Consider the following 14,700-nt stretch of genomic DNA (forward strand, 5'->3'; position numbering starts at 1 on the left):
TACCACTTTCCTCTTCCTGTGTATGAAACATAATCCATTGTAAATTTGCTGCAATAAATATACAAGAAGCTAGGCAGGTTATAACATGAACTTAACAAGGTCGGGGATTCATCTGTGTTCCTCTTTGGATATTTTCAGCTTTCAGAGCTGATGTAATCTGAGTATCCTGTCATAAACACAGGGTGGATGGATGTTGGGCTTCCTTTTTTATTACTTTCATTGTTATAAATGGCTTTGTGGGACCTCTCAGTCAGCAGGATTATAGCCCAGGATTAAGATTCTGCTTCATGAGCGAGTGGGTGCGCAGCAAGCGAGAAGAGTTATTGGAATTGCCATCATTATCCTCTGGATCTCTCATCATGACCTTATCACCTCCAAGCTCCCTCAGCAGCCCGGCACGCAGCAGTTGCCGAATGCACACGACTGGGAAACATTAAAAGTACAGCTGTTCAGGAAGGTGTCACTCTTTAAAATGGGCTGTCTGAACCTTTGCAGCTCTGCCCGTCTTCATTTCTAAAATTTACTTTGATGTTTTCTTGCAGTTTGCAAAGCATAATGATGGGTTGTTATCTGAGCCGGAATTAGCCTGCTGTAATCATATGCCTTAGCAAGATGTTGTGTGTATTATGTGTCTTTTGACAATTTCGCGAAATAAAAGAGCTTTATTTGTCCTCTGAAGCAGCGTTCAACAACATTACAGATTGAAAGAAACACAAAAAATGGCCAAAGTCTTTCTGATTCTCTTTCCACATGACTTTGCAATTAATCTGAGATAAAAATATAAAAAGACATCTTTGCTGATGTATTCGTTATGATGCTTTTGAATATTTGATATTTTATTGCAGTTTATTTGCTTAATACTTCTATTTAAAGCACAAAGAATATTGTAATTAAGATATCAGCATTTTCTCACTAAATTTCTAATAGACCGATTAACATGATGTAAGTAATCCACACATATGAAGAAATCATAATAAATTAATCTATCTATAAATTTAAGTGCAATAAAGTGGCATGAGGCTGGGAATAAATGTTGCGTGGATAAATAAGTTGGTAGGGTTGGTCCATGTTTGAATGGATTTCTTATTGTCTTAATTTTTTACATTCTTTTTCAATAACTGATCCACTAATTCAAGGTGGATCTTGGCTCTTGGACAACTCTTCTAATTATTCTTTTGACTCCTTTGTCCGACATCTTGTGAGTAGTGCCTGTTTCTGGTTGTTTTATGGTGTTAATAGTCCTCACTGAAACATTGAGATTTAGCACAATAAAAAGTGCTTCTTTTGCGATTCCTTGATAATAACAAGCACTTGAATTGACCAATACTTCAGATTAAACTAGAGGTCAGGAATGCTTTCTAAATTGCTATATGGTTTGGGGGAATTCTTAGCTTTTTATGACTTTTTGTATCTCTTTTTCTTTGTGTTCAATATTTATTCCATATGTAATTTCTCTTTATTATGAGTAACTTTATTTGTAGATTGCTGTGTTTTGATTTATTTTCTTGAGTTGTTTGTGAGGGGTCCTGTTTCTCATATCTAGGGTAAATTTCTTTTAAAATTATTTCTACATTGTAAATATTTAACGGGTAATTAAACTACAGTTTCTTGCAGTTTGCTGTGCTTAAAGGCTGCAGTTGTAAAGACCTATCATTGTCAGAAACCAATGCTCAGGGAATTCCTTGTCTTTGAATATCTGGTCATAATATCAGAAGAACACAGTCATAGCAGGGCCTTTCTTAGTTATCTTCAAAATGGAATCTCTTCAGCTCATCATAACTTAATGAAATGTAAATTTATGAGGCAGAGGCAGCACATTTTCCTGTATCTCCTCATCCCAGCAGACAGAGAGTGGTACATTTATGATTTCACAAATTCTTCCTGATCACAGTCCAGGGCTAAGTTCACAGCATGTGCATTTGTGTATATTGGGTGAAATGTATAGCTGCTTTGTGTTCTCTTAGCACAGTGCACTTTTATAAAATGCCCTATTGCCCTCGGGATGCTCTTTGCTCACTCAACAATAAACTGCATCGTACTGGGAGCAATGGACTAGCTTTGCTTTTGAGCTGTGCGGACAGGACATCCGAGAGACCACGGTAATAAAAGAGACAAACAGAATAGGAGCTTTTTTTTCCTGAAGAGTAAAATTTGAAGTGATCTGCACCTTTTGTTCAGTCTATATACAATGACAGACCTAGTAAAATAACTTTTAATGACATCCGACAGAGATATTCTGCAGAATAGGGGAGCTAAGAAAGCTGAGTGACACAGAAATTCTCACTCTCACAGGCCTGCGTGTGTGTTCTGGCACACGCAGGCCTGTTCATTTTATTTCTGTGCAAAATCTGGCCAAGCAGCTGCTGTCTGAAAACAACTAGGCTAGCACGTGTTACCCCCACAGCAACAATTATGGTTGTTTTCCAAGGTTATCTTTGCCTAACGCTGTATTTGGTTGAATTGTTAATATCATGTCCCAGCATCGATCTGTCAGTCGGTTAAATGCCTCACAGATAAACTGAGCCAGAGATGTTCCCTGCCTCTGCTGTGTGATTGTAGGCACTAAGGAGCACTTTGTAGGTTCATGCCCATCAGTTGCAATTGAGGTAGATAACTGCGATAGCCTATTTTTCTCTCATATCTCTCCAGTGGATGGTGTGATTAATGGCGGAGCTGCAGACTACAACACTTGCCAGCCATCTTAGGTTGAGGATGACTCTGCTCCTTTTGCTCGTTGGAGACTTATTAAATATCAAAAGGTTGCCTGATGAACTTAGTTGTTACAATAGAGCCCAAAGTCTTTCTGTTTCAAGCCACTAACTAAGTGGCTTTAGTTTCCCTCCCATTAAAATTTTTGAGTGACCTGTGTTCCAGTTGGCACAGTTAAGGTTTGGTTACAGGGGCAATATTAAATAAAATTGACCTTTTTCAGCTTTACATCTTGTTATAATGTTATTTCCTCATCCAAATCATACCTGGAGTGTTGCCTTGATTATTTCATGTATGTTTGAGAAAAAAAAAAAAATATATATATATATATATATACAGTACAGACCAAATGTTTGGACACACCTTTTAATTCAATGAGTTTCCTTTATTTTCATGACTATTGACATTGTAGATTCACACTGAAGGCATCAAAACTATGAATAACACATGTGGAAATATGCACTAAACAAAAAAGTGTAAAACAACTGAAAATACCCCTTATATTCTAGTTTCTTCAAAGTAGCAACCTTTTGCTGTGATTACTGCTTTGTACACACTCTGCATTTTCTTGATAAGCTTCAATAGGTAGTCACCTGAAATGGTTTTCACTTCATAGGTGTGCCCTGTCAGGTTAATAAGTGGGATTTCTTGCCTTATAAATAGTCATGAAAATAAAGAAAACCCATTGAATTAGAAAGGTGTGTCCAAACTTTTGGTCTGTACTGTATATATATATATATATATATATATATATATATATATATATATAGCTGAAGGCAACAGAGTAGTTGCTTGATTATTCTTGATTATTCTATGAAATGGCACTGTGACCTGGAAAATACATCATACTGCCATTTTAAAAGAAAAGCAAGCTTTTGTTTTGGGTTCCTACTACCTCAGCATGGCAGTTCACTTCCACCTATTTTCAGCTCCTAATACATTCCCCTCCTTAACACTTTTCTCTCGCTTTGAATAATTGAATACTTCTGGTTGGATTCTCACTCCTCCCCAAAAAAACACGACTTCACTTTTATGGAGACACGATTTGACAACAAGCTTGGGATTAGGCCGACCATTTTGCAAGCGGAGAACAACGCAGCCCGATTGAGTCACACTTGTTCTTTAAATATGACCTGAAAAGTTGTTTCTCTCCCTCGCAGAAACAGTTTGGATGTATTTGTGCCATTTCTTTTCCACGTGAAACATGTTGTTGGCTGTGAAACAGGTGAAAGTGAGGAGTGGGAGTAAATAAGAAATGCTCAGCGGTCATATTAGTTATTTCCAAACTGAAAGGTCTACAGCCGAGAAGATGCACAGCCAAACATGTAGATTGGCATTAAAAAGGAGTCTAAAAACATGTGAATCATCCAGGGAAAATAAACAACTAAAACTGCTGCAATGTTTGCAAGGCCATCAAGTTTTATTTTTTTCAAGACAACCTGAACACGACGTAGCACATAGACAGTTTTTTTCAACTCAGAGAGTTGTCAGAGAGTTGTCATAGAAACTCTCTGCTTACTTTTTTGGTTTTCTGAATTTTGTGTTTTTGATTTGAGATGCATAGGCGTTATTATAAGTAAAATCCAACTGGAATGTATGCAGTTGAAATTAAGTTTGTCAAAATGACTCAATTTTCATAGATTGATATGAATTAAAAGTTCTGAATTAAATTTACCTACTGTTTAATTTTCAGTTAGCTAAGCTACAGCAAAATAACTCCAAGGTTAGTTTTTGACGTTTGATGACAATTCGTATAATTGGTATTAAATTTAAAAGTAACAAACATTGATTATAAAAGAATAAAAATTTGCTACAGAAAGTATTGAATCCAACAGAATTAACAGATTAGATGCATGAATGATTTTTCCTCATTCATGCATCACAGAGTAATGGCTTAATATTTATTTGATTTCCTCTAAACTCAAAACAAATCACATTACAGATTGTGCTGTCTTGCGCAGCTGCAGACCAAAACGTTGGTGCTCAGTTGTGATTTAGTGTTTACTTCAGAGAAAAAATCCCATTTTTCAGGATTTTACCTGTCAATTACCAGTCAGAGCTAATTTTAATTAATATGTTTGTGCACAAATTTCATGCTGTAGAAAATGAAAATTAAGTACACCTTGATTTTATTTACTAAAATCAAATTAAAAAGTTGTCTCTGGCTATACATATACTACTCAACTGTACATTCCACCTTTCTGTGGCTGGATAAATACTCTGGTAGTGACGCACATTCTCAGAACCAGATGTTAAGTAGGAAGTGAACTGGGATGTGAAGGTGGCTGCTTCTGCTATTGAGTTAATTTATTTTAGCTCAACATTAATTATAGAATGGCAGTAATGGTTATGTGTTGCTTTTAAAAAAATAAATAAAAAGAGAAGAACCATGGACAGTTAAAATATAAGACAAAAAAAACCCAACAAAGATGTAATCTGCACATTTGACAAAAAAAATGATATAAAAAACACTGAAGCAAGACATGACTCAGCACCTGAAGGTGATTCTTACATTTCATGTCTTTTTGGCTCGTGGACATAGCTTTGGTCATCACAGCAGTGCTGGTGTCATTACAGTTGATGCCGCTCTGTCTGCATCACAGCTCCCGTTTTGCTGAGTTGAGCAGATCCAGCTCCACTTTAAAGGAAGAAGGTCAATCCTTCATCTCCAGAGCAGTGATGGACAGAGGGAAGGGGTTGTGGGCAGAGGAGAAAAGAGCATATGGTTAGTTAACTTTTAACGCCAGGGCAGATGTCTCGGTTCTTTAGAGATCAGTGGGCTGGAAACGTGTTGTGCTATGATCATGCCAGGGCATATCTATAGTCTGTAATGTCAAGGGGACTGTGGCTCTAACCTGTGCATTTGTGGCTTACAATGTGGATAAAGTTAGATTAATTTCTCATAAACTTATATGTTCAGTTTATTTTAATCATGCACTAAATGCAGGGCTAGATGAATTGAGTTAGTCAATTAATTGAATTTTTGGTAGTTGAAGATTAAATTTTTGGAAAATCTGGATATTTTTCCACAAACACATTCCTTTGATTTCAATAGCTCAGGATGATGTTGGACCTTACAGAGCCCCCATCTTGGTTAACAAGCGTGTTTTATTTTGAAGCCATGTCGCTCAGCACTAATGAAAGGTTTTGTAAAACATGAACCAATGGTCAAGCATTTATGTTGCACTCATATACACCTCCTTTCCTTTTAAAAATAACCTGTTTTTATCTTGAATTTCAAGCATCTTTATTTGGCCATCCAAAAAGCTTTCACCAGACTTGTATCCCAGTTTGGACTTGCTGCTGAAATGAGAGGAAATTAAGTATGCAGTGAGCGGCTCCGGCATGTTAGGCCACTGCTTGTTTAAGTTTGCATGGCTCTGTGTCCACCCAGCCGAACAAACAGACTGAAAAACACAACATCGGCCCATCACACTCCTCTGTTGCAGAAGCCTCCAGCCACAGTAACACTCCACATGCCAGTTATATAAGTGAAGAGAATTCATCTGACGGCGCTGTGTGAGGTGTGAGATTATAAGCCAGGCTTATAGCACACCGCTCTCTGCTTTTTCTCCACGAAGTCAGCAACGTGTGCCTTGATCCCAGTTTCATGTTCAGCTGTCTGAAAATGTGAAGAGAGAGCCTTTGGTAAACTTCTCATGCAAAGGTGTCCACCCTGCGGCGGTTTTGTCCCCTTAAAATGTCCACATGAAGCTGAAAGGTTAGAGGAGGATGGAAACAGGAAGGTGGTATGCTGTCACTTGAGGAGAACGATGAAAGGAGTCAAAGCGGAGGTCTTAGAGGTGTTGGTGCCTGGTTTGACTGAGGGCCACAGGGGAGGAGCAGTCCCTGACAAAGACGATGTTTGTGACCTGTCATTATGCTCCATGATGAATGTCGACGATGGACAAGATTGAGGTGCAAGCAGCATCTGTCTGCCTTCACTGCAGCATGGGCAAAGGAGATATTTAAAGCTAGAGAAAATAAGAAAATAATAAACCTGTCTGGGTGAGACTTAAAAATTCTGTCTTTGGTTATATCTATGCTTCTACTGACTGCTCATAAATAGGAATCACTGATCTACTCTTTTCACTTCCAGTACGATACAGATATCTGATGAGGTTTAGCATTGGTCAATACCAATCTGATACAGAAAAACAGCTAAATTGACTTGAGATGTTTTTTTGTTTTTTAACACAGACATATGGTACTGAATTACCTGCACCAGTACAGCACATTGAAATATACTAATAGTTTCACAAGCTTGGTCAAACTTTAATTTGTCCAGTCAGTGCAATATGGAGCATAACAGCCTCTGTAAAATAAATAATAAAGAAACTGAAACTGACAAAAACAATAGGATGAGCTAACTTGGTTAAACATGTAAAAATTAACTGCCAACAAACCTTCCTTCAAATGGTGCAGAAGGTGCAATTCTAAATATAATTTTTTTTTGTTGTTGTTTATTTATTTTTTTTCTGTATCAGATCAAATACAGATTTTAAAATCTGATTGGTGCATCTCTACACATAAAGAACAGCCAGAACAGCATAATCTACATATTTGATGTTATGTTCTACTTCTTACACTGAAAGTTTTGCTAGAAGAACCCTGGATTCCTGCATTTGCCTAGAACCAGTCACACCTCCAGACACAAAGGACCCAGACGTCTCTACAGTGAGACAGCAGTGAGCAGGAGTGTCCGCCCCCTGACTGGTTGGAGGTCTTTGTGAGAGCAAAAGAGGAACATTCTCAGCATGTCTAATTGGTTTAGATTGGATTTTCAGTTTGAAAATACAGACAAGAGCAGTTTTCATAACTATGGAATAAACACTGAAATAAAGTCCCATACTTTTCAACCCTTATTAGAGTAATTTGAATATATGTAAAAACAGGACATGTCCCAGATACAGCCCTTTCTGGATGTGTGACAACTGGTAGAGTTAAAGAATAATTTATGATACCCTGACTTGCTATTTCTCTCTGTTTTCCACTGTCAGTGGTAAGAACATCTATTTTATTTAGTATGAAACAATCTGAAAACATTTTTGCTTGGGCTGAAGCTGAATCTCAATGCAAAAGCAAGGCTTTTTTAGGGAATTGCTTAAAATGAGGGGGTAAGATAGCATTTGATGCATTGGTTTGTTACATGATTGGGAAAATTTCTTCTGCTGCTAAATTTTCTGTGGAAACAAAGAAAGGATACATGAATAAACAGGATAAAATGGGGACAACAGGTGATCAGGGCAAGTCCCGGAGACCTGGTAAAGAGGCAGTGACGTAGGAAGGTAGCTTCTCTTATACATTATACAGCATGAAAACCACGAAACACAAAACAAATAGTTCTTTAAGGTTGACTGACTTTAACCTCTAACAACAGATGCTGCTTACGCATGCATTATTTGTATTTTTAATTGAATAGTTGCAGTGAGATCAGAATATTTTTTTAAAAGGTATTTTGCCTTGAGTATTGATTCTGAGCAAACATGTTGCTTGGTAACTGAAAACATGAACTAGCAGTGCAGTAAGGCATTCATAATTACTGTTGTGGTAACTTTTTAATAACATGTGGGTGAGAAGAAGTAGTTTAAAACAATATCTGGTGCTGCATTAATCAAATACACAAGATTCCAAAAGCATTTCCAGTTTCACACAGCCTGTTTGGTAAACATATTTCTTTTAGCACCACCACCTCTTGAGCCAAACTGTACTTACGTCTGTAAGTGAATATGTATATAAATGAATATAAAGTTAATTTTTCAAACCTGAACCTGTAAAAATTAGTAAAGTTCATTTTCTTAGTCACTGACCTGAACCAGTACAAAGAAAAAGGTGAACCATGTGTTGCATTAAAGATCTCGTGTTCTATCCAATGGGACGTTTGAATGAAAAAATGATCTGGTAATACTCCTTGCCCTGTATACATGTCCTTAGTTGGTCATCTTTGTGAAGAAGAAATCTTTCTTTTTGAGCTAACCTCAGCATTAACTTGGTGTGATCACTCTGTTTTTCTTAGCCCACTTCTTAGCTGAAGTTGTCTTGGCATGGGAATGTTCTCCAAGCTTTTCCTGCAGGTGAGACTGAAACAGGCAGACCGTAGCTCCTGAGAGTTTTATAGAGAATTAAAGGCTTCCAATGACTTCTTGGAAAGCATATGTTGGCCTCATCCTTGGAGGCAGCCAAGGGTGAGATGTGGGGAAAGAGGTTGTAGATGACTGAGCTCCTTATTTATTTAAGCCTTGCCAGTCAAAGCCAGAAGCTTCTTTCAGCTGCTCAATGTTTTATCCATTTTATGACACTTTTATCCATGTGCATATCATGAATTAGAAGAGTAATAATTATTTATTTAAAAAATTGTATACGCTTCACATGCAATGTGCCCTGCACATCGTAAATGTTGACATGATTTATAACTTTGCAATCTGGAAAACTCATTCAGTTGAAAGTAAATCATTAATGAGATTGGCTGTTTGAAACTGCTGTCCACCAATGACAGTGTCCAGATCTCATACTGAAGCTGCCAGTGGTGATTTAGCTCATCCTTTATTGCAGAAGCATTTCATTAAAATTAAAGCATGTTGCGAATATTTTAATACATTTTCCACAAATTCCACTAGCTGTGAAAATTGGCATATTTTCAGCTGAACTTTGTGCTACATTCCTTTAATAAAGTCAAGGGTGATAATCTGTTTCTCCACTCAAACAAATAACCCAAAAATGACACCATGACTGTTAAACCACAGCGGCTGCAACAAAGTCCCTTGTGTGTTTATTAGGGAGAAAAAGGAAAACAGTCATTTCAGTTCAGGAAGCTATACATTGGTCTTTTGCATAAACATTTATATTTATGGATGGTGCATCTCTATTGACATCAGACATTATTTGCTGAAATCATTCTGACTATGATGTAGCTCAGTGCACTGAGAGAAGTATCAGGGAACATATCCAGACCAGACAGATTCCCCATTCAGAGGACTGTTAATTGACTGTCAGACAACAGAGATAATGACCTCCCGGTGGATGTCCACCTGCCTGAGGGAGAATGTCTCTGAATAAAATGTCAAAATTGACGCAAGGCGTTTGCTCCAATTTCACTGTTCAGAGAAAGCAGCAAAAAGAGGAGAGAAAAAGTTCCTGTGCATAACCATGCACACACAATAAATTTACAGATTGTTGGCATCAGTGCTAATTTGTTTCATGCTAAAAAGTTCAGAGACAAGTAATTCTGTGCACCTGTTCATTGTGGAAAGTGAGAAAAATCACAGTTACATGGTCCAAGAAACAGTCTGGCATACAAGCCCTTTACAACCAGCAGTTGTTATTGTTGGTGATAAAATAAATGAACCAACCTCCCTTTTGCCTTCCACTTAGAAAATAACTTATTTATTTCCTTGTGTCATTGTATTTTGGAGAAAACGTCTTAAAATCATATTTAATTTCTTCAGAAAAAAAAGTTAAAATGTGTAATTCTGATGCAAAAAAAATTACTTTCTTTTTCAGCATGAACATTCTCATTGCAATAATAAAATTTTTATCTGTCAACCTATTTTGCAATGATGATAAAAGCAATGATTATAGGTAGACTGAATAAGGTTGAACTAAAATAATTATCTCTGTTGAAAAGATTTTTCTTCTTTTTTTTAATTTGTGTTAGCATCTCAGCTACACCTTACAACAAGTTTTTTCAGCGTTACATAATGATTCCTTTGTGTAAATTGGTTCCTGCTTTCTGCTGAGATATCTCAAAATAGATCAATAATATATGCATGTGAGAAGGAGTTAAATCCACAGCTTCGAGTGTTAGTCTAATTCTGTGGCTCCGGAGTGAGGTGTTGGTCTGAGTGACTATGTTAACAGTCTGTCGCTTCACAAAAGGGTGCCAGGCAAAGCCTCCATCACTGCAGAGCGAGTGCAGCTATTTTCTCTGATCTTCCAGTTTTAGGGAGGAAGAGTGCTGCTGATGCTCAGTGAAATAGCAACATGTTGCTAAGGGATTCCCATGGGTGACCTTGTTCCTTTCTGAGACTTTCCCTGTCATTACTTGCTGCAAAAATGTCAAGGTAGAATAAGATGGAAGGCATCACTAAGAAGAGTCTGCCAAAAAGAAAAAAAAGAAAAAGTATAATTAATAATTTTTTTTATTATTTGCTTTCTAAAGAGTATTCTTAATATACAGCATAGAATAAACAAAAAGTATAAAATTAACAAAATTATATTCGTTATTTTATGTTGCTAAGTTATAGTTACAGTTTAGTATTGCCTTCTTCTGAGCTGGGTGTTAAAAAAACAAAAAGCAATAACTAAATGGATATATGAGGAGCTAAAATTGGCACTGTCACAGAAAAATGAGTCCTATTTCAGCAGCAGTGTTATCTGTGGATAGGAGGAATGAGAAACTTCTCTGATGTGACGGTCTCACTAACCGTCTCTGACAGGACCCAGGAAGCTACAAAGACCTCACTGTGTTGCACTGCAGTGTGTCTATGTCACATTGTATGCATACATTTTTAAATTTACTTCTCCATCCTGCGGTCAGATTTGCTGTGCAAGAGAAATTGTGGTATTTAGGACTGGTGGACAGAATTTCCATACCTACAGTATTCCCAAACCATTTCTATACCTTAATGAATAAATTCAGGAAAACTGAAAAAATCAAGTGAGGCAGGTTTTAAACTTTAACATATTGTGAAAAAGTCTTGAAAAAGCTTTGCAAGCTCATATCTGTCAAAGAAGTCAAACTAAATTGCTACATAATAGCTTCTTTTCACTTAAGAATGTGATTCAACTCAGGAACAAGACTTGAAAAATCTGAGTGACAAGAAATCAGAAGACATTACCGAAAACCCAACGAAAAGATTGAGAATATACTTTCAAAGTGTCATTACATGTCCTGATTTCTAACCGTTACTTTAGCATCTTTTACGCAAGTCCACTTTGAATAACTTGTTCGAGTACATACAAATATGCGAGTCGAGACAGAACAAGGCAAAACAAAAATTACTTGATTTACTATAATGTTTCAACCATTCACAGCTTTAGTAAATAAAAGTATCTTCAGATTAAATAATGGGTGATTATTTCTGTAAAGCTGCTAGGTACAGGATTTGTCCTCTTTGTCTTGTGTAAAGAATGATGCCTACAGTTATAAATGATGCATCTGCAGAGCTCCAATTGTAATAATGAGGAAATATAGATTTATTTATTATAATACATTTTAATTGGTAAAGTAAAACAATGACTGCAAAGAGATCATAATGGATTAGTTGTATTAATAGTGTGAGATGACTCTGAAACAAATATATACTATATACTTCAAAGTGGTACAGAATGGAAAAGGGCACTAAAACAAAGCCTTGAGGTACACCACACACTGTTGAGTAGGTATAGAACCCTGAAAGGGAAGTGAACAACAAAAATCAAACTTTCAATATAAAATGTGCTATATTATTTGAAAATTACACAATTTTCCACTCAAATTATGTCTTATTTTTCTATGCCACCCTTGCGTTTCCCAGAATTACTTTTATTTTATTTATTTAGATAAGATCAACGTAATACAGTTCTCTTTAAAAAAGCAACATTGACATCCAACCCTTGTTATAAAAATCTAGGTTGACTGATTCAAAAAGACCAATTCAAGAACACATTGAGAATCCTGAACAAAACATATATTTCAAATTGGTTGTTAAAGTTAAAGAGAACCTCATTACGTCTGCCTTAGAGATAGGGTGAGAAGCTTGGTCATCAGGGAGGGACTCATAGTAGAGCTGCTTCTCCTTCACATCGAGAGGAGCCAGTTGAGGTGGCTCGGGCATCTGGTTAGGATGCCTCCTGGACTCCTCCCTGGTGAGGTGTTCAGGGCACGTCCCACTGGGAAGAGGCACCAGGACACGCTGGAGGGACTATGTTTCTTGGCTGGCCTGGGAAGCGCTTGGGATTCCCCCGGAGGAGCTGGAACAAGTAACTGGGGAGAGGGAAGTCTGGGCCTCTCAGGCTGTTACCTCTGCGACCCGACCCCGGATAAGCAGAAGATGGATGGATGGATATTAAAGTTATTAGAGCACTTATGTTTTGAACATAGAAGTTGAGCATAACTTCATAAAATATACCAATATCCGTCATGAGTGGAAAAGAAAAAAAAAAATTAACCTTAAAGACTCAGGAGGCTTATAATAATGTTTAGGGGTTTTTTACCTCATTTTTTCAGTTTTCTGTGATCAATTAATCCAGTATATTTCTCCTCTTTAAGAAGAGGAGAAATCTGTTTGGTAGAGTTTTGTCTCAGTGCAAAAAAGATGTGGGAGACATGAAGAAGAGAAATGATGAAAAAAATTCTTTGTCCGTCGTCAATCTTTCTCAAAGCTTCCTCTTCCCTTCACTCAAGAGATGAGGAAGCTAACAATGAAGCCATGTTTTCCAAACTCCTCATCATATTCTTCAATACATGAACTTTTTTTCCCACTTGTGTTTGACAGCTCTGAGAATCTCCCTCTGCGTCAAGCTTTGCATGATCTTCCTTTGTTTTTACAAAGACACCAGGGAGTTAAAGGAAGATGCAAATCCTCTTCAGACATCTTTTTTTGTTTCTGCATGAAAATCTGTGGTCTTTTGCTTATGAGGCTGTGGTATTTCACATGTTTGTGAAAGCTGTTTTTGTTGTCTTGTGCAAGGTGGTTAAAAAGGGGAATTGTGTATGAACTCAGCATCCATCAATGATTACTTAGTTTAGGTTTTAGATTCACTGTGTGCCATAAGAAGGCAGAGACTGAAATAAATTCAGCCATGACTAGCTTGTTCTTTTTTTCCAACGTGCAAGCAGTCAGAGAGCAAAACAATCTTCAATGCATTTTCGGAGCACTTAGCACTTAGTTGGATAGCATTTTTTAAAAATTATTCTTTCAGATTTGAATTCCATTCCATATTTTAATATTTTATGAAAGGCATAAAATAGAAATCTAAAGGTGAACCAAAGGTGAAAAGACTAAAATCAGGCTGGAGAGGAAACTTAGTGGTGAAGTTGGAGTTTATCTAAACATCTGAGGCTATTTTATCATTCAGACCTCATTTAATTGAGTAGCTGCCTGGTAATAACCTCTCTAAAACCTGACAAAAAGAGCCCAAAGTAAAGCACTTAGGACTGAACTGCTCGGGTATCTAAATGTGGTCATTTTTATAAATGCATGCAGATCATATAACCTGATTTTGGATTTCTTGTTTTATATGGTGAAACTTACCTTACTAAGAAATAAATAGTTGTGCAAAATTCTGCTCGATAATTGCCAAAAAAATTGCAATTGCAACCAGATATTTACAGTCACAGTAAAAAAAGTCACATAGCTCATTTTGTGTTTTAGAATGTCTAAAATATTAATAGATGACAAAAGCAAAATAAAGGGAAACTATTGAAGTGTCTTAGAGATTTATTCTTCAAACTAAGAAGTGACCTTCATCTACTAGCATTTTGTGGAATCACCTTTTAAACTGTATGGCTTGGATTAAATATTTCCGGTATCCTTCAACAAGTTTCTTGCATAAACTTGCTCAAATTGTGGTCACATTCTTGTATTTATAAAACAGAATTGTCTTATATAGATGCTGCTATTTGCCACATGAAATGTTGTTAGGTTTTGGCTGATTTTTCCTGCCCTTCTCTTGCTTATTGCAGGCAAAGTGTTGAACACAGACCTGCGCCACTACCTCAGTCTGCAGTTTCAGAAGGGCTCGCTCGACCACAAACTCCAGCAGATCATACGAGACAACCTCTACCTACGCACCATACCCTGTAAGTACTCCAAGCACGCTCCTACACAAGGCTCTTAAAACGCAGCTGCAGACCACGCATGTGCATCCTAACCCACTTTCAGCATATGTATGCTTTTATGTAAAGCACCTTCTGGGAGTATTGAAGATGCTGTGGGAAACGAGAATCTGCATTAGCACTCATTTTCCATTAAATAGTTCCGCACATACACAAAATCACTGCCACTAAGA

The 14,700-nt window shown here is 37.0% G+C and overlaps 1 protein-coding gene across 1 annotated transcript in view; it reads left to right on the forward strand.

Annotated features, from left to right (window-relative positions):
• magi3b (membrane associated guanylate kinase, WW and PDZ domain containing 3b) overlaps positions 1 to 14,700 on the forward strand; it is a 159,837-nt gene that overhangs the window by 77,640 nt on the left and 67,497 nt on the right. Inside the window, 1 exon segment of the mRNA XM_032549281.1 lies at positions 14,375 to 14,491. Within this exon segment, the coding sequence (XP_032405172.1) occupies positions 14,375 to 14,491 (117 nt within the window).

This window comes from Xiphophorus hellerii, chromosome 20 (assembly GCF_003331165.1).
Source record: "Xiphophorus hellerii strain 12219 chromosome 20, Xiphophorus_hellerii-4.1, whole genome shotgun sequence".
Lineage (NCBI taxonomy): Eukaryota > Metazoa > Chordata > Actinopteri > Cyprinodontiformes > Poeciliidae > Xiphophorus > Xiphophorus hellerii.